Source organism: Trichoderma evansii, assembly GCF_050947405.1.
Source record: "Trichoderma evansii strain SZMC 28006 chromosome Unknown GGI43scaffold_17, whole genome shotgun sequence".
Taxonomy (NCBI): domain Eukaryota; kingdom Fungi; phylum Ascomycota; class Sordariomycetes; order Hypocreales; family Hypocreaceae; genus Trichoderma; species Trichoderma evansii.
The window spans coordinates 544,986-565,196 of record NW_028145189.1 but is presented as its reverse complement, the minus strand read 5'-3'; the positions used below and the strand labels follow the sequence as shown (position 1 = coordinate 565,196).

At 50.7% G+C, this 20,211-nt stretch overlaps 4 protein-coding genes across 4 annotated transcripts; 2 read left to right on the top strand and 2 right to left on the bottom strand.

The window, feature by feature from the left end:
• Window positions 1-2,845: 2,845 nt before the first annotated feature.
• Window positions 2,846-4,648, top strand: GGI43DRAFT_120794 (carbon catabolite repression regulator). Its single transcript, XM_083199033.1, has one exon. The coding sequence runs from the start codon at window positions 3,169-3,171 to the stop codon at window positions 4,390-4,392; it is 1,224 nt and encodes a 407-aa protein (XP_083058387.1). The 5' UTR covers window positions 2,846-3,168; the 3' UTR covers window positions 4,393-4,648.
• Window positions 4,649-15,082: 10,434 nt separating this feature from the next.
• Window positions 15,083-15,979, bottom strand: GGI43DRAFT_385996 (protein tim21; the record flags this gene model as incomplete). The annotated part of the gene is made up of 4 exons (XM_083203732.1): window positions 15,083-15,274; window positions 15,329-15,383; window positions 15,441-15,625; window positions 15,710-15,979. 4 exons carry the CDS (start codon window positions 15,977-15,979, stop codon window positions 15,083-15,085), a joined length of 702 nt encoding a protein of 233 aa, XP_083058386.1.
• A 414-nt stretch (window positions 15,980-16,393) lies between these two features.
• On the top strand, window positions 16,394-18,074 carry GGI43DRAFT_385995 (ADP-ribosylation factor GTPase-activating protein; the record flags this gene model as incomplete). Its single annotated transcript, XM_083203731.1, has 5 exons — window positions 16,394-16,468; window positions 16,533-16,668; window positions 16,727-16,910; window positions 16,967-17,676; window positions 17,737-18,074. 5 exons carry the CDS (start codon window positions 16,394-16,396, stop codon window positions 18,072-18,074), a joined length of 1,443 nt encoding a protein of 480 aa, XP_083058385.1.
• Window positions 18,075-18,647: 573 nt separating this feature from the next.
• On the bottom strand, window positions 18,648-20,081 carry GGI43DRAFT_385994 (2-nitropropane dioxygenase; the record flags this gene model as incomplete). Its single annotated transcript, XM_083203730.1, has 3 exons — window positions 18,648-19,500; window positions 19,686-19,947; window positions 20,069-20,081. The coding sequence occupies 3 exons, from the start codon at window positions 20,079-20,081 to the stop codon at window positions 18,648-18,650; spliced, it is 1,128 nt and encodes a 375-aa protein (XP_083058384.1).
• Between the last annotated feature and the right edge of the window lie 130 nt (window positions 20,082-20,211).

Genomic DNA, 20,211 nt, shown 5'->3' with positions numbered 1-20,211 from the left:
AGAGCCGCTTCAATCAACAGGCTCGGTTGCGAAAACGGCACTACTAACACTGGGGACGGAGTAGTGGTTATTGTTCACTCCGCAAAGCAGCACGAGCAAGCGGAGAAGTAAGCTTTCTGCCGGCGGGCCAAAGTAGATCTCGCAGGCCTGGCACTCGCTCGGCTCATGACGTTTCATTCTGATCTTGTCCTTGTTAAACCAGCTGCAACCAGACATTTCTCTCCATCCTTGCTTCAACCAAAGACAACAGCAGCCAGTAGTATGTAGTATCATGACACCGTTTCTGAACGTTTCCATTCGCGGGAAACGGGCAACGCAGCCGTGTCTCGGCTATTTAGCTGGCACCTCTTCACCCTTCTCTACTGCTCCCTTGTTGTGCGGCCTGGTTTCCGTTTGTCATGTTGGAGGGCTACGGTCACGTCGGCCAGCGATCTTCATAGCCAATCTTGCCTCACCTGAAGGACGAACATGAATGGCGTTAGGACCAATGCAAATGCTATCAGCCCGACAACGCACTATGCTGTATGCGTATGGCTGGCTAAGCGCCCGAGCAGCGAGCCGCAGTCACTCATGCCTTGTCCGTGCGATCAAATGATTTGACAGGTTTTCCCAGGAAGCGTGACCACATACTCCATGGGGTTTCGTGGCCATCCAACGATAACCTAACGTCAATGAGGATGGGTCCCTTTGTAACAAGTCCCCTCCGCTGATATGGAGCGGAACGGATGATATGGAGTGGTACTTGGTGGTAGATATGGTAGCCTGACCCAACAGGCGAGCTGTCACGGCTATTGCGTTGTTGGTGGGCGTGACTCTGCCAGACCCCCCACCATCAAGGCTCACTATCAGTTGGAAATGGAAATGGTGGTATGAGGGAGCTGGGCCGCTGTCACTTCGGCCCCCAAAAAGGTGGGATGTAGCGTCCTGATGACCCTCGAGACTGGGGACTGAGGATAAAAGACGGGCGCCATCCAAGTATAGCAGACAGAGCTGAGAATAAGAAAGCAAGGACAGCGTCATCCGGGTGCGTGAGCGTGAGCGTGATGTCAACTCAACTCGTACCCCATAAGAGCGTGCCAGGCCCAGCAGTTGTCAACCCAAGGCCGTGGGAAAATTCTATCGTAGTGAAATCCCACCCTGGCATGGCATCATCATACAAAGGCCTCCCCAAGCCTGCGGAGGAATGCGCCGCGGAGTAATTTTAGCGACTCCCAAGCTATAAGCATTGCTGTGCGTGTGTGCTGCATTCTCGACTGTGGTGCTAGCCAGCGTTAGCAGGGCGCCTTTTTGGGACCGTCGAGGTGGTGGCTAGCGTTCGGCCCCACGACACACGGGAAAATGAGTCGTGCCCAGGCAGAGCCGAAGTCGAATTTATAGAGTAATGGCTTTTGGCTGGCGATCACTGAATGCGCCAGAAGAAAATTTGGCAGCTTCTTTTTGGGGTCTTCAGCACGCCGGTGAAGGGGCGACGGCAAGCCACGCCACGGGATAGCGCACTGCGCATATTAATTAATTAACTAGGCTACCCGCCGGAAGAAAAAAAAAAAAAAAAAAAAAAAAAGGGAAAAATTCCAATACGAAACCGAGTACTTACACTGGGCATCCTGACTGTTTTCGAGGTGTTGCTGCAGCCAGAACCAGACACAGTGACCGCAAGCAGCCTCATGTCGTGATGGGCAAAATCGCTCCCGGTGAGATTTCTTTTTTGTGATTACAACGAACCCTCGTACTCGTAACTATCAGGCGTCTCCATGCCTCTGAAGCCGCGCTGATAGCTTTTCCGGGGAATGGCGGCCAATCAGTCGAGCACGACAGACGCTGCGCCTCACTTCCCCCGATACCGTAGCCTGGGGGGGTGCCAAGTGAATCGTGCTGAGCGTTTACAGTACAAAAACGCATTGAGTGTAAACGTAATTAATAGTGCCTGTACTGTATGTCGTGTAATAGCACCAGAGTTAGCAACTCTTTGTGGCATAGACGGCTCGGTGGAGCGAACAGTCTCAACAAAGAAAGAGAGAGAAAAAGCTACTGCAACTGCTACCTTCACCGTTCCTCCACCGCCAGCCCACAACTTCCCAAGTTGCAACTTGCTCGCAATCGTGTGCCGAGAGGGGGTGGCTGCAGTGGCACTCACACTAGAATCGCATCTGGCAAGGCAACTTGGGCAAGTACCAGCTTGGCGGAGGTACTTTGCGCCCCAGCGCCAGCAACAGCGAGCATCTCCCGTGGGCCGAAAAAAGTCTGGCTGGCTGGCTGGAGCCAAGCCGACCTAGTGCTACAGGTACGGGGTACGAGTCGCACCTCGTCCATCTCGCCATTGCCGGTGGTACACGCTACTTGGTGCATGAGTGCTGTGCGCTATCTCCACGCCGCACCCCTCGCCCCGTATTACACCCCCTCCTTCTTGCCTTCCCTCCCCCTGCCGCTCGCTCCTGCCCATTCGCCCCAGCTGGGGCTCCCACTGAGCGAAAACAAGGGCTGGGGCTCGAATGCTGGGGCCAGAGGTACAACCATCTGAGAGCCGACAAGTACCCCGTGCCCCTTTCCAAGCCCCGGCTACGTGTCCCCCTCCTCGTCCTTCCAGCACCCCATCGCGCCATCTAGCCCACTGGACGCTGCCATGCAGCACTGTTGCCCACCCCCAACGCCGCCGCCTAAGCCCTGCGTGACGCCCCTGATTTACCGCCGCCTGTAGCGACCACCAGCATGTGCAATGCGCTGATGCGTCCGGGTACAAGCCCGCAAGTACCTCCCCATGCTCCCTTGTCCTGTACCAAGTACCGACCCGGCCGAGCCCGCCCTTATTAAAGCGATTCCCTCCCCCCAGTCCCCTCCTTCTCCCGAGAAAAAAAAAGTAAAAGTCTTCTTCCCTTGACGAACCAAGATAAAAGTTCAAAAGCCAGCCAGCCGCCACTCGCCAAACATTAGCGAATCTTTTATCTTACTATTATCCTTACCGACGACCAAGAAGCATTAGACATATGACAGAAAGACAAGACCGCGTCAGCAGCAGTCACAACCAGATATACTTACAGATATAAAAAGCAGCCCGTCCCTCTCGCCCCGCCGCCAAGGACAATCGCACATCCTGCAACCGCACGCATCATAGCAACAGCCAACCCTCACACTCGCTTGTTCAGACAGCCTCGTTGACCGCCGCTCAATCACATGCAACGAGCTCGGTCTGCCGTGGATTTCTCCAATCTCCTTAATCCATCGTCGGCAGCACCAAGCCAGGACCAAAGCAGCGGAGCCATGTCTACCGCTGCGGTTACCGTCATCAAGCCCAATGGGCCCATCCCAGGAGCGCAGGCCTCAGAGTCTGCCAACGAGCTCCCTCGCCCTTACAAGTGCCCTCTCTGCGACAAGGCCTTCCACCGTCTAGAGCACCAGACCAGACACATCCGCACCCACACCGGCGAGAAGCCGCATGCCTGCCAGTTCCCTGGCTGCAGCAAGAAGTTCTCCCGCTCCGACGAGCTGACCAGGCACTCGAGGATACACAGCAACCCCAACTCTAGGCGAGGCAACAAGGGCCAGCAGCAGCACCAGCAGCACCTCCACCAGGGCATGCCTCACCCTCTGCACGTCGACGGCATGATGGCTCCTCCTCCTGCGCCAAAGGCCATTCGCTCAGCGCCCGCCTCTGCTCTGGTCTCGCCCAACGTCTCGCCTCCTCACTCTTACTCTTCTTTCGCCGTGCCACCAGTCTCAATGCCTCACTATGGCCGTGGTACTGACATTTCCATGCTCGCAAACGCCGCCCACCAGATTGAGCGCGAGACTCTTTCTGGCGGCCCCTCCAACCACAACTCAAGGCACCACCCTTACTTCAGCCCCGGTATGCAGGGCTCTCGGGGCCATGGTCCTTCGCTCTCCTCATACCACATGGCCAGATCTCACTTCAATGATGATGATGACCACTACCACGGAAGCATGAGGCACGCCAAGAGGTCAAGGCCCAACTCGCCCAATTCTACTGCTCCATCTTCCCCTACCTTCTCGCACGACTCCCTGTCGCCCACTCCGGACCACACTCCCATCGCTACACCCGCCCACTCACCTCGACTCCGTCCCTTCTCTGGATATGAGCTGCCTAGCCTGAGAAACTTGTCTCTGCAGCACAACACCACTCCGGCGTTGGCCCCCATGGAGCCCACCCTTGACGCTCCTCAGTTCCCTCCTCAAGTGCAGGGACTGAGCTCTCGCGGCTCTGGCATTTCATTAACCGACATCATCAGTCGTCCCGATGGAAGCCAGAGGAAACTGCCTGTTCCTCAAGTCCCCAAGGTCGCGGTTCAGGATCTCCTCTCTGACGGTGTATTCCCCAACAGCGGCAGAAGTTCAACCACAGGCAGCCTTGCCGGCGGCGATCTCATGGATCGGATTTAGAAGATTTTAAAAATACCCTACTATGGTGCCTCGAATGACTTGATGACTATGGGCTATAGAACGATAGAAAGAGTTGGCGTTTCTGGCATGGAATTGGAAATGGACAGAGTCATCCCTCACAGGATTTGACACATGGTTTTATTTTACTTTCCTTTTTATTGATTTCACTTGTTATTCATTTGTTCGATTTGGGTTTCTTTTTAAAGCAGGACTGGATGGGATCCTACAAGAATAGGATGGCCAAAGGAAATTATAGACATCACCACTTTCCCGGGCGGATAAAAATTTTATTCCGTTTCTCAGCTTTTGTTTTTTCTTGTTTCACATTTTTGGGGGGGTTCAATACAGTGGAGGCTTACTATGAAATACTATAATTGGATTTGACGGGTGCATACTGCATAAGCAGCAGCACAGGGGCAGACTCGAAAAAAATCGGAAAATACATTTATTGTCATTAAATCACGCGCTCTTGATTGAACTTGGCTGTTTATTGTGCTATTACTATATCATGTATGACTCTGTTGGTTTGCATAGCGCATCTACCGCTAAGGAGCAACCCGAGCCCGGCATTTGGGCCTGCTTTCGACGGCCTTCGGCAGCGGCATTGGGGAGGACACCAAACACGCTTGCGTGTTACAAAATATGGGGATTATCATGCAAAATATGGGGGAGGCGGCGGAGGCGGCAGCAGCAGGTATTATCAGGGGGTTGAAGGTGATGGAGGGGAGCAAAAAGCCACGGGCAAGGCGGTGCATCCGTGGGACCCGCGGCCTATTACAGAGGGATTCAAGATGGATGACTTCATAGCCGCACCACTGCGTTTTTCACTGTCTTGTTAATACTGCTACTACTATGTACCAGTTGAGTATAATGAAGTAATGGATGAATGGATGAGTCAAGGAGGCATTGTTTGTATGATAGATGATAATAATGGTAATAGCATTAGACAAAAATTACATATTTCGTCGTATATACGGGGTTGATACCGAAATTCCAAGTAGCCTCCTTCCGGTGTTTCCCGTCTTATCTCCTGACTGTCAACTGGCTATCGTACGAAAGCCTGAGGTCCTAAAACAAGCAGCCACCAAAAAAAAAGAGGGAGACAAGGTTTGCGGGGAAGAGAGAGTGTTTTAGATATATCTACCTAGTTAGTATTAGCTTTTATCCGGAGAAACCTTGATTGAAGGATTTTGGCAGTGTTTCTACTGATCATTTTGGAAATGGAAGAGATCATACAGTTAGATAACTGTTTTGAGGGCGTCCAGCTGCCCTATCTCTGGGTTAGTTCCTAGCGTAGATTACGCTGATCCGATGGGATTTTAGTGACTAGGGCGGGTGCCTCAGCGCTAAGAAGGTTTATCTCTGGGGGATGTGGATGGGATGGAGGGGGGAGATTAAAGCATGGAACCTTGGAAAGCAAGTAAAAGCACAGCAAAAGGCAACGCAAAACTGTAGACAAGTTACAAGTTACAAATGATCTATTGGAAGGGGGGTTTGTTTTTTTCCGAAGGGGGTGTGTGTGTGGTTTGATGGATGGTGGTGAGGGTGAGGGTGCTTGTAGGGCCAGGCAGACAGCATTTGTTTGGCTCGCTTAGATGGAATGGCATGGAATGGAAGGGGGAGTGTGGAAGAGAGCAAATGCTCGATACGGGGAAGGGCAAGGGAGATTTTATTTTTTAAATGATACGAGTTTTATTAGGTATGTATTGCGCGTACGTGCTGGGCTGGGTGCTACAGGATAGCCATGTGCCTTGTTTCGTTTGAGGTTGCGCTGCTGCTACGCTCCGGCTGGGGCTGTGGAGGCCACATGCCGTCGCCTTGTGCTGCTGGTTTTTTTTTCTTTTTTTTTTTTTTTTTGCTTTTTTGGTTTCATCCAAATCCATTGGCAGCTGATTGCAGGCAACAGTTTGCCAGGAAATGGTACGATGTGGCACTGATACGAGAGCATCAAGATGGTAATTTCACGAGGCGGGTGATTGCATGTTGTATTAGAATCGGTTTTCCGTTACGCAAGACGCCGGGGGGCTTTTTCCTTTGGTGTGCGAGTTGCCGTGCGTGCGTGCGTGCGTGCGCCTTGTAGGTACTTGTAAATGATAGGGAGGCTTGTGCTATTGGCATTACCCGTACTAGGAGGTAGTTACGAAAAGCGCAGGGTTGAGGCTTTTGATTGGATTCCCCAAAGTCTGGGGACTCCGTATTATTTGGACCCCATACGGAGAATGTGTGCGTGCGTCGGTGTCTGTGTACTTGTGCAACGCCGTACTCGCCTACGGGAGCTCTTGTATCAACTTGCATGTTTTTTTCTTGTATTTCCCCTCCTATTCAATGTGTTGAAGATTGGGCTCTACAGAGTACAAGGTAGTGCTACGTGTATTATCTTCAGGCTGCGATACACACAGCCGTTGATACGCAGCTGAGCCTCCAAAGGCTTCATATTGTCTCTCACGGCATGTGGCATATCTCTCCCCCACTCAGCCGACGGCAACGACGCCCGGCTTCTTATTCCCCTTCCTTCTCCTCTCTATCAGGGTCACTAACTACTGCTAGTAGGCCTGTTCATGCGGTAAACTGCACAAGCACGTACTTGGATGACTACACTAGGGGGAAAAAGCCAGTAATTCGTCCTGCAAGAGGACTGCACAGCAATGGATACCCTCCCTACTGATGCCGCTGCTGCTGCCTCAAAACCTGGTCGGTAAGGCTGGGAAGGGGAGTTTGTTGGGTTTTTGGATTTTGTGTGATGCCGCTCATCGATTGGGCAACGGCAGGGCGCTGGAAGCACACTTGCGGTCTAGATGTCGAGATGGGGGAGGGATCGAGATCACGTCAGCAACCCTTTGGCCGTTCCGGCGCATGGGAGAAAAATTGCCGGCGCTGCTGCTGCTGGCGGGTGATCTGATCAAACGGATGATGAACGAGTTCGTCTGCGTGTTGCGTATACCGGGCATGCTACACGAATACTCGTAATGACATGCTATATACTAATATTCACATACTGATGCTCCTCCGTATGTCTGCTGGCAGCAACATCATGAGGTCCGGGTAATACGGGGCGATGAAGGTATCCGAACCCGAGATTGGACAAGGAAAAAAGAAATCAATACTAATAAATCACAGACATGGCCACGACCACGTATCCTTACTTACAAAGCCAATGTATGTATGTAGGTAATAGGAGCATGCGACGCTATATGGTTTACGTACAGCGAATGAGGCCAATGCAGTGCAACTGCTGCTCTGCGTAAAGACAACAGCGGTGGGGTTGGCCTCCTGGTGGCTTGCATGACTTTTTTGGCCATGGTTACAGATTGTGCTGCAGCTGAGACATGGGGAGAAGGCATTCTTTGCTTTTTCCTGTCTTTTTTTCCTTTTTGCTACATCTTTTGGCTTCTCCTTTGTTAAATCGTTCCTCACCGCTTCAACAGGCCTGGCGAATTAGGAGACTGAACGAGACACACCAAATTCTGTTAGTTTGCGGTTGTGTAACACATACACCAGCAAAACGGGTGACAGCCTTTTTCTGCTGTGCCTGTTTTACCCGTGCGCCCGAGTTTACAAATTCCTGCACTAACAATGTCGAGGTGGTGTGCTGTGAAATAGAGAGACGAGTACGCAAAGGGCTTGGCTGCCTGTCAAAGTCGAGCAATAAGGAAGGGTAAGGAATGGCGGAGTGTACTTTGTACGTCACAAAGTTCTATGGTGGGGGGTTTTTCACCTTCTCCTCTGTTAGTAGTCCTGCCATTTTGAAGCATAGATCGTCCTTTTGTCTCACGTGTTGGAGAAGATTTTTTTTCCATGGTGTTTCTTTTACCTATTTTTTTAATTTGGCTCTTCTTTGCCTTTTCACTTTCCCGTCCACTGCTACTTTGATCTGACATGTACTCCACGTGAGAATTGCTTGGTGGGCTGTGACTGTGGCACATGGTGTGGGAAAAGCTACGCCATGTGAGCTGCTATAACGGCCGCTCCGACCTCGCTGGTAAGCTGAGGCTGTCTAATTGGATGCTATTCTCTTCTGTCTTGTTGATTCATCATTAATACTATTAATGTATTTGCACAGAGACATCGAGTGTGCTTCACTTCATATAACGGCTTCATTTGAGAATTCCTCATTCACCAATCCATCAGATTTAGCCATCTCGCAAATGTGGGGGTGGGGTTTGATTGTCCTCTGTGGGCTTTGGATCGGGTTAGCAGCCCAGCGTCAGCAGACTGATTGTCGCGATGTAAGCGTTCGATCGCGAAAGAACCGCACAGGGCCTGTTCTCTTTTGACAGAATTATCAAATGCATCCTCCTCATCTGCAAAGGGAATAGAGACAGAGACGCCGCAGAACGGAGATGCTGGCGGGTGGCGAATCACCTACCAGACATGCAACACCATCCGTCTTGATATCAATATCAAGTCTGTTTTAGGTGCATATCTGTGCATGAATGGATGTGCAATCTCTGATTAGAGCTGGCCCAGGGCTGGGGGAAAGGCGGGGAAATACAGCAGGTTTTCAATTCTGCCTATCTTGCCGATAAAGCAACCCATGCATGCCTTGATATCTTCCGGCCCTTCTGCCCTTCTACAGTACATCCAGTATCATCCTTATCTTGCATTCCCGGCGGCGATACTCGCGGGGGATTTTTACCCAGATTACAAAGTAGCAAGCTGGGCTCAATCAAGCCGCGGCCTCTGCATGTTCCGCTCCCCAATCAAGACATGCTCGGCAAAAATCCAAACGTGGACTGCGAAGCGACTCACTTTGGGCAATGGGTAAAGGCAGAATTAGATTGATATGTACATGCTTATTCGTACGCTGGAAATTGGCAAAACCCCCCACGAGGCCTTCACTGGCTCAGAAAGAATAAGAAAATCACATGGCGTAAATGTACCGCTGGAGATCCTCTTTTACACTGGGGGATCGTCAGTCAGTGGGGTGACAGAGCACGCACAACGATGCTCTGTGGCGATAACTCTCCGACATGGGCAAAGGCCTAAAATTACAGACAGGGCGCTTAGATATCGGGTCAAGTGCTGCTTGCTGCTGCTACTCCATACCTACTGACTAGCCGGCATAATCGTCAGCTGAATGCCTCGTATGGAGCGCAGAAATGAAATTGTCACTTTGGCCGCGCAGTTTTAATCACGACGACACAAAGTGCGCTTGCGGCGCCAAATTCGGGCCAGAGAAGAAAAAGAACTAGGACAAGATAAAAAAGAAGCCCGATGCCAGCCAGTTCTTCCCATTTGTGGATTGGCGACTGCTACAAGCTAGCACGCAGGAGCACCACTCTTGTGTGATACGAGCATATTAGAGGCATTTGTCTTGATAGCGCTCTCTTGGGATAATGAGGCTATCTTTGTCTCTCTCCAGATTCACCGCACCCCACTTCGCCGGGACCTCACCATGCCAATCCAATGCTATTGCAGGTACCACCTCCATATACTGTCCTGTCCACCTCTGCACCGGCACTAGCATTACGCATAATTGCCAGGCGAAAAAATCGCCTGTGGTGAGCCGCATGAAGATGGTCGCATTTTGCTTGCACCACCGCCCGGCTGGCCTGCTACGTTGCAATGCTAAGCTGCTGAGCAGGGAATCAAGAAAAATCTGAAGGAAAAGCACATTCTGCTGCATGGGGAACAAGTCGTTCAAGGAAGGTCAGGTATCCAAAGGCACGCACCTAAAAAAGGAACATGCCTCGCAGCGGCCAATCAATCGCCGGGATGCTCAGGGCGTCCATCCAGCAAAGCAAACGCCCCTGTGGCTTGTCCGGTACGTACCGCCCGTCTGGACAGGTACCACCGGGACCCTGCAAAAGAGCGCCTCGCACGGGCAAGGGCCGAAGTACCGTTTGGGCTTTGGGGGCCAGATTGGTACCTGCCAGCTGATTTGATACGCAAGCATTGCAGCCACGTTCCTCAGCCTCGCAAAACGAAGCTCACTTCATCTCAAACTCAAACTCGGCGAAACGGAACGCCAAAGATAGAATGCAGTTCCAAACAAATCAACCTCAAACCCGCATCCCTGCCCAGTCGTGCCAACACAGCACAGCTGCCGGCCTGTGCTAGCCGCATCGCATCGCTGGATGTACCTGTAACTCGCATTGCATACAGCCGCTAGTGCGCCGATGCTTGTACCTGCGACCTGGATTACTCGTGCCTGAGCGACTGACTCGGCGGCCGCAGACCTGGCCTTGCTCAATGCTATGCCATGCTATGCAAGGCACGCACCGCTGCCACCCACATTGCATCGGAATGGGGGCCCGCAAAGAGACACCGCAACTTTCATTTCAATCTGATTCTTCAAATCTGGAACCGGCGAAAAAAACAAGGCCCATCGTACGAGATCCGCTGCCGCTGCTCCAGGCGAAACCCCCGCGGGCCAACACCCAGGCAGGCAGGCCCAACAATATCGAGAGCCGCAAGCGAACCTCCATGCTCTTGCGCCGGATCAGATCATTGCCATTATCATACAACACCTGCAGCACCAATTTGATCCGAATGCTACCCCATCAAGACAGCCGTCTGATTTGCCGCCCATCCGCCTATGTGTGTATCGGCACACAGCCAGCACGATCGGATGATGGCGATCCACATGCTATATGATCATCTCACGCCTCATGCACAATATATTAAATCCGTCCCGAAGGCCACTACTACTATACGCCCATGGATAATGCCAAGCGCCATGCATATGTACTCCGTACGTCTGCGTATATGCGCAAGTACCTTCAAGCCAAAATACGGAGTAGTGGGTGCCTCAGTCTTCTCCTTGTCGCTCCACCACAGTCTCTGATCCGCCTGTCGTCTTTCTTCGGTCAATCAGTGGACTCGCAGAAAACGCCAGATGGCGCCTGCTCCGTACGCACGCAGGGGGAGGAGAAAAAACCCCTGGCGATTTCAATGCGCCGAAATCTATCCTATCGTGGGGGGGCTCAAGAGGAGCAGGGCAGGCTGCAACAAGCCTGCCGCAGGGTTCTTACTGAATCGATGCAGTTACCCCGTTACTCCTTACTCACTTCACTCCTCACCAGTATGAGCTGAACCTCAGCAGTACGAGTAATTCGTTCTTCATTCTTCTGCACCTCCTTGGGGCAGACTGGGGGCTGCATCAATTACTCCGCTCCGACGAACAATGGAATTTGCCGCAGGAAGAAACTTGGAAATGCCTTTTTCCCCACAGTCTTAGTGTCTTTCCCCCAGCTGTTGCTCAGGGATCTCATATGCGACAGTACGGAGCACATACAGACCAGCATCGAGACCATTTTACGCATGTCAATAACGAGCCATTATGCCTACACAACGGACAGATATGATTGTACAATTGCTGCATAAATCACAAGAGTGCAATCTCATCTGAATGAGCGTTGGCTAACTCAAAAGCCCTCTAGCTCACAAAGCTAACGATATCACATCACCACCTTTCGGATAATGTACCGAGCCAGAGATATGAAAAACGTTGCTCAGGCATGTGAAAGTGCGATGAGCTAGCTCCATGGGAGTATATCCGAGATCTTTAATATGTTCGGCATAGTGCCGGCGTGCTACCAAGGCTCCTTCCATTCAGCCGGCTGATTTGAGGATGGCTGATATGTGATTTAAGCTCGGCTCTTCTCGCACAGGAGAATTAAAAGAGGGATAATCCGTGAAGCTGAATATGAACATGCACCCTCAAAGGTAGGAAACTCCATCGGACCGAGTGCGGCGTTCAGTTCGGGTGCATAACCGACCAAATGCCTTGATGTCAACCCCCAACGGCCCGGCAGTTAAGCTTCCGAGCCCCAACGATCCGAGATAAGTTATTGTGATATGTCTGGTTTCATTGTGATTGCTAGTTGGTTATCTATTGATATCTCTAGGCAGCTGTAGACACCCATGTAAGATGTACTGGACACATATACAGTATACACCAATGTTCCATATTTGCCCGAACGCTGTAGATGAAGCCAATATGTAAACCACACTCATGATGATGACAATCGTGAATATCAGATAGAACGAACTCTATACAATACTGATACTGTATTCCCGGCTTGCTCTTTACTTTGACACAGGTATCGTAGCTCAATAAGATAAACACCGTATTTTCCCTGCTCCGTAGATAACCTCTGCAAAGCGGCTGACAAGCTCAACCCGATACTTCCCGATGTTATAGATTGATAAGAAAACCTGATTTCGGGGCTTGCATAAGTTGTGCTAAGAAACGTAAGAGATTATAAAACAAAAGTCTGGGCAGACATGTGAAAAAAAAGTTCCCACCGCCGTGACTTCATACCCCGGGCCTTCCTTGGACCGCGCTTCGCTTCAATTATTGAAGTCCGAAATCACGTCAATTGTGGCAGACTGATCGCTATTATTGGCATCAGAAGCATGTGAGATAACTTAAGCGCCGCTGATCTAAAATGCTAAAAGCCAAAAACAAAGATCGGGGAAACTGGCGCTCCTTCGCTCTAAATCGCCTCAAAGGAAAAATATGCCATCTTACAGTACAGATCCTTGAAATTTTTACAAAACAGATCCCTGAAACAGATGACTGTCCATGATGAAACTTATTTTTTTTTTCTCCTAGCTGTTTTAAGGCGCTACGGTTTCTTTCCAAGTGGGAATCGTGAATCGTAAATGTCATGTCACTTTTTCGACATGATACATTGGGGTTTTGCGGGATACCCTGATGATAAACTCGATTCTCTCTCTTGATTCGATATCGACTGCGTGTCATGCATTGATTTGGAAGATAGGGGAGGGTGAGTGTAGTGTACTTGTGATGGCTTCGATGCTTGTATCTTTTTTTTCTTGGTCCAAATACAAGGAAGCTTCCCGCCGTCGTATCGTTAAATGCCACTATTAGATGGCAAAATGGTTTTGAAAAACTTTCCTTGAGAGAAGAATGACAGGGACAGGGGCAGATCGTGATCGTTGAAGCGATTGGCAGTCCACGTTCCGTGTCCTCGCTCTCCTTCACGGTCTTTTACGGTGGAACTTCCGTTGGCTATGCACATCTGCAATATATTTCTGTTGTCTCTCATATTTGCCAGCCAATTAACACATCCACATCACAATGCTGTTGGTTTTATGAGCCGCAATCTCGGCTCTTTTCAGCATGAGGGGGAATAAGGAGGGAGGGTGGAGCCGAAGAGAATTCAAGATAAGCATACGCATAGCCTTCTAGCCCTCCAGATGGCCACGTCTTCGATATCAGGCATTTCTGCCAAATCTTTAGCCCCTCATTTTTGCCTCCAAGGTTATTTGTAAACGAAAAAGGAGGTCCACATAGCCTGCGTCTGTTGGTTGGCCTAGCTGCATATCTTCAACCAACAAAGGGCGGCATGGACTTGCCAAGCGACAGACTGCATGAAGGGGGCCAAAGGAACAACAAGCACAGGAATTTGGCCAAGGACAACGCTCCTCCGCGGGGCCCCGGGTTTTCTGTCGACTTGCAGGAGGCCAATGCTCACTTTTCCCGCGTTGCTGCCCAGTTTGTCGGAAAGGAGAAGGTGTATATGGTATCACGCAGGGCCGGAGCTGCAGGTCTATGCATGGGGGCCAAAAAAAGAGACGATGAAACGAAGTTGGGTAGTGGCAAAAGAGGCCGATAGCCGACGGAAAGGGTGACTCTGACAGGTACGGCGATGCTGCTGCAAAACGAGAAGAGGATTGGAGAGAGAGACGGCACGAAGAAGATGTGGCACATACTATGGGAAGATGGGAGGTTGACGGTTGGCGTTTGTTCTACCCGGGAGATGGACGCTATGACTTGATCTCGACCTGCTCTTTCGGATGGCCTATGTGCTGCTGCGCCGGATGGTGTGAGTTGCAGTTGCGGTGACGAAATGGGTAGGCCTGACGCCCGGCTGAATAGTCTTTCTGCGGCCTTGTTATGCATATCGGCTCTATGCAAGGAGATTACGGTTAACGAAGGAGATTAACGAAGGAGATTGTTGCCGAGGACATGCCTAGAGCGATGTGCTTGCCGATGTCGTTGAGTAGAAGGCCGTCTTGCAAATTTGCCGGTGATGAAGAAACTTCCTCGAGAGCCGTTTGAAGGAATCTATCGGCAGAATGGGCAGAAATCCTTTGATGAAACTATCTCGACACTTCCTATTTGTTGGATAATATTGACTAGGAATCAATGTCTGTTCGGGCTGATGGAACTTGGACCCTGGATATCCAATGTAAACATTGCGTTGTACTATATATAACATCGCAATAGAGTCTCTATTTAGTTAGGATGATGTACGTTGATGTTTTGTTGATGAAATTATGTATTACTGTGACGCTGTTAGAGGCAATTCTGTATTATCCGGATCACTCTCAAAGGTGAATCACAATTGACTCGTATGCTAGGAAAGCTGTAATGGACGAAGGTGAGCCGTCAGAGACTTGATATGGTGCATTCCATCCGGAAGCAACATACCGAAATAGACTCCGTTCAGCCGCTGTCAAAATATCCAGATATTTTCACTGTGCCAGATTGTTCCGGAAAGAATAGGCTGAACAAGAATCAATGAGCCTAAAGCCCGTCTTTGAAGATATAGATGAATCATAACAGATGAATCATCTCACCATACGCGTATTGTTATACAGAATCACCGTCCGGGGTTGAATTGACGAAATGTGTCCATTCATGATGCGCTTTTCCAAGACCATCTCCCTAAGAGGAGGACAAAACAACACCTTGAAGCGCCGTATCCCACATATTTTAACCCCATTTGACTCCAAAGAAGCTCACAGACTTCCTCCCTGCCCGAGCCTTGGCAGTATCTGCATTTTCCAGGTAGATCCTTTCGTGGCCCTTGACGTCCACGAATAGGTATTTGTAATCGTATTCGCTCTCACCACGAGGTATCACCATGTGACATTGCACTACTCCGTTTCCTTTGGGGCCCTCAACCTAAATAGCATGAATATCCGCGTAGAGATAAAATTTCCAAATGAGAAGACTTACGTAAAAATGCATCATGAGATGTTGATTGCCCTGGCCGTCCATCTTCTCAGTGGATCTTGACAGATATTCATGTAAGCGTATTGTTTTGCATTTAGATGCTTGGATTACCTACGTGATGGGTCGTGCTCGTCTCCATTTGTTAAAAGTCTCATCCCCGTGAGCTGAAATTTTGTTCGCATCACCTAGAAGCTCGAGGCATCTGTGATCTTTTTTGATTCTATCGACAGCTCTGTTGAACTGCCTCGTCTTACTCTCGGGAGAAAAGACATCTGTCCATAGAAAATACGTAACACCACCCTGTGCGCCAATTCTTAATTAGCTTTACTGATTTCATGTATATTTCCAACTATCCAAAAAATTAACAATGGCATATGCACGTACAGTTGCAATCAGGCCGACTATAATCATGCCAAAGTTGTATGACTGCTGGGTTGCCCTCGCCGCCTTCTCAGCGGCTGATAATTCACTCCATGGCACAAATCCGGTATCGTTAAACGGTGTTACGCCCCGTCGCTTGGGCTTTGGTGTCGCGGCAGCTCCAAGCCCAGTCTGGGTCGCATAAGTCCGCGCAAAAAGCAGCCGGGCGGATTGTCTGATTGTGGAATTGGCGACGATTCGAATCGCAGGAACTGTACTTGTTGGTGTCATCATGGCGGCTCCTCGGCTTCCATCTTACCGAGACAGCTCGTGTAGATGAGATTGCCGTGGGGTAGCGCAAAGCCAAGCGAGCTTAAACAACAGAAGCTTGATATTCAAAAGTGAAGCTTTCACGAGCAGCAATAGCTTGTAGTACTTGCATCTTGCGCGCCACCGCCCTCGGCAGAAAATGGAAGTGGGGAGACCGCCTAGCTAGAATGAGGTTAGCGGCTCCAATTATGCCACTTTACCGCATCGCCAAATGTCTTTGGGAGTCTCCTTAATAATATTGTCCCAATCGTGAGTGCACGTCGTCTTCTCTACTCTCCCTTGACGCGGTCACTGTAGGTACGAACAGTACAGCGGGCTCTAGATATATCAAGGAATACTCGAACAGACTTGTATCGGAACCGGACACCGCCTCCCACGATGAGTGCCCCCCTCGCGACCAAGCAGCAATCGCTGAAGATCTTCGAGAGATTGAAGACGAAGCCAGCGAACAAGGTATGGAAACTCGCAGTGGAAACAGGTTGGAGTCTAGAAACTAAGCGCGCCACTGTCTCTATAGATTTGCTTTGACTGTGGACAGAAGAATCCCACCTGGACTTCAGTTCCCTTCGGCATCTACCTGTGTCTAGACTGCTCCGCGAACCATCGCAACCTGGGTGTACACATCTCCTTCGTGCGATCCACGAACCTCGATCGTATGTATCCCGCAATGTTGTTATTGTTTCGACACATATTCTGACCTCTGCTCCTTAGAGTGGCAATGGGATCAGCTTCGAGTAATGAAGGTTGGTGGCAACGAATCTGCGACCAAATTCTTCCAGCAGAACGGAGGTACCGCGGCATTGAACAGCAAGGACCCCAAGACCAAGTACCAGTCCAATGCGGCTACCAAGTACAAGGATGAGCTGAAGCGACGCGCCGCGCGTGATGCGTTAGAGTATGCCATCCCGAATATCCCGACTATATAAAACAGATCTCTAACTATAATGCCAGATACCCTGAAGAAGTTATTGTTGATGGCCTCGAGGCAGATGGCAGCTCCACCCCCGCTGGAGAGCCTGATGACGACTTCTTCTCATCTTGGGACAAGCCTACGATTAAGAAGCCGACGCCGCCCCTATCACGAACTGCAACACCCCCTGTTGTCGGCCGTACGCCGTCTCCCTTCCTCAGCGCTGGCAACAAGGACGTTCCCCGTGCCGCGTCACCTCTTTCAAAGACAGATTCAACCGAGTCGAAGCCTGCTGCCAGCCGTGTCACCACATCTGCTGCTTTGCGAAAATCCACCCCTTCCGGTGGCCCCAAGAAGGCCAACATCCTGGGTGCGAAGAAGGTGCAGAAGCTGGGCGTCAAGAAGGTCACTGGCGATATCATTGACTTTGACGAGGCCGAGAAGAAGGCCAAGGAGGAGGCAGAGCGTATCGCCAAGTTGGGATACGACCCTGAAGCCGAAGAAGAGCAGGCCGCAAAGAGCAGTGCCACTTCATCTGCTGCCGCTATTATTTCTCCAACTCCCATTAGCCCAGCCCCCAGCTCGCATACACGACAGAAGTCAAACGCTGAAATGGAGCGACTAGGAATGGGCATGGGACGTCTCGGATTCGGTCAGATCGGCGGTGCCAAGGCAGCTCCTTCTGCTTCTTCTGCCAAGAAGAATGCTGGTGGTTTCGGCTCTGTCGGACCCGTAAAGGCAACTGCAGCCGGTAAGTTGTCCTCTGAAGAGAAAGGAATTTTCATAAAGCTAATCATCCGTTTTTGTATAGATGAATCCGAGACATTTGCCCGTAGCAAATTCGGCGCCCAAAAGGCCATCTCTTCCGATGAGTATTTCGGCAAGGGCTCCTATGATCCTAATGCTCAGGCCGAGGCCAAGACACGTCTTCAAGGTTTCGAGGGTGCCACGGCCATCTCCTCAAACGCCTACTTTGGACGGCCCGAGGAGGAAGAAGAGGAAGATTATGGCGACCTCGAGTCAGCTGCAAAGGACTTTGTACGGAAGTTTGGAATCACCGCTGCTGATGATTTGGAGAACTTGACCAATGTCATTGGCGAAGGTGCTTCAAAATTACAAGGTGCTATCCGATCTTACCTCGATGGTTAAATGTTAGATACCCAACACTAGGTTAAAATGTGGGGGATAGGGGTAAATTCTGCATCTTTGCTTTCTTTGGATGAAAAAAATATGCTACAGGATGGGAAATGATGTGGGATGACGGATGTGAAATGCTATGGAGTATTCAGATGGGGTTTGAAGGTAGGGGGGGATTTACATGAGAATGGCGCAAATTGTAATGTCAAAAAAGCTAACACGAATAGACGTGGAGTCTTTTTTTCTCTTTTTCTTTTTCTCAAAATATATATAATTAACCAACGCTTCTGTTCCTTCTCTGTGTGATATCAATGTTACCCCAATTTAAGTATCTGAATGAGAGTCACGACCACAAGAAAGACCATTTACTGAGGGTCTGATATTTTTTTTAGAATATTTTTTCTTCATTTTTATTTGTTACATAGTTTGTTACATGTAATTATCAAAACTTTATATGCTACCTGTATAGTCTACATGACATGACTTGGCATGGAACAATAAAGAAAAATGGAATACCAACAGGCTTCATTAAAACAAACCCAGCAATGAACAAGGAAAAGATGGTTTTGATGTTTTTTTTTTTTTTTACAACTTGGACTGAGCACCAACGACGAGCTGGCTGCCCTTCTTCAGCTGGGCAACGGCATCGTTGACGAGCTCATCAACGACATCCTTGGCGGGCTTCTGGACGTTGACAACGGCAGCAGCCTTGCCCATGAGGAAGGGGCGGAACTGCTCAAGAGGATCATCGTCTTCGTCCTCGTTGGCCTGAGCCTCGGTCTGGACGATGGAGGGCTTCTCACCACCGTTGAGGACCTTGTCGAGATCGGCCTCGTAGGGGATGGTACCCTTGGCGGCGAGCTCCTTCATCTCCTGCTGGCGGTTGGTCTCCCAGTCGTTGATGTAGGCGTTGTTGCGAACACGCATGGGTCGGCCAGTGAAGATGATTGTGCGGATGTTGTCGTCGTGACCGGCGGTGCGGACGGCCTCCTTGTGGGACTTGGGAGCGCCGGCCTCATCGGTCAGGATGAAGCGGGTGCCGACCCAGACGGCGGAGGCGCCCATGACGAGGGCAGCAGCGAGGGTCTGGCCGTTGCTGATACCACCGGCGGCGATGACCTGGACGGGTCCGCCAGTCAGGGGAGACTTGGCCTTGCCGACAGCCTCGACAACGGCGGGGATCAGGACAGTGGTGGGGGTATCACCAGTGTGGCCACCACCCTCACCGCCCTGGGCGCAGATGATGTCGGCACCGACGTCCAGGCACTTCTGAACGTGCTTGGGGTGGCCGATCATGTTCATGTAGAGGATGCCAGCCTTGTGCAGTCTGTCGACGACGGCCTTGGGGGGCACGCCGATGGCGCAGACGAACAGCTTGGCGCCGGACTCGATGATGATGTCGATCAGGCCATCGAGCTTGCCCTTGGTGTAGTCGTAGCTATTAAAAATCTGTCAGCTTCTGTAAAGTTTCTTTTACGTTTTGTCCTCTCCTTTGTCCTCTCCTTTCTTCGACTTCTTCGCGGCAGCCTACTTTCGTTCGCGCTGACTCTGGCCGAAAAGGCCGATTTCGAAGCATGTGATTATTGATAATCGGGGTGGCGTTTTTGGGGGGGTCAGGCTTACTTGGTCTTACGGGCGCTTCCACCAACCTGGGGGAGAAGCAGGTCGACACCGAAGGGAGCGTTCTTGTCGTTCAGGTAGCTCTTGAGCTCAGCAATCTGCTCCTTGAGCATGTCGGGGGTGTAGCCGACACCACCGATGACACCGAGACCGCCGGCGTTGGTGACAGCAGCCGCCAGCTTGGGGCCGGCAGCAACGTTCATGCCAGCCAGCAGCACGGGGTGCTTGATCTTGAAAAGATCAGTGATGGGAGTGCGGATCTGCTCTGTTTCGTTTGCGCGTCATGGTTAGCCCTCTGCCTGGATTTCCACATGCCTGACGCGACTTTCGTGACATCGGCGAGTTTTTGTCATCAAAGGGACAAGTGGCAAAGCAGCAGAACTTACGAGGAGAAGCCATTGTGAATGATGTGTCTGGTCTCGCCGGGGAAGGGTATCAAAGAGACGATGTGGAAAGAAGATGGAATGGAGGAGAGAGAAGAGAAAGAAGGAGAATGCGGAGGCAATTCCAACTTAAGAATAATATTTTA

What these genes read in the sequence shown, in the direction of transcription:
- GGI43DRAFT_120794 (XM_083199033.1), top strand. Translation starts at nt 3,169, where the DNA reads ATGCAACGAGCTCGGTCTGCCGTGGATTTCTCCAATCTCCTTAATCCA.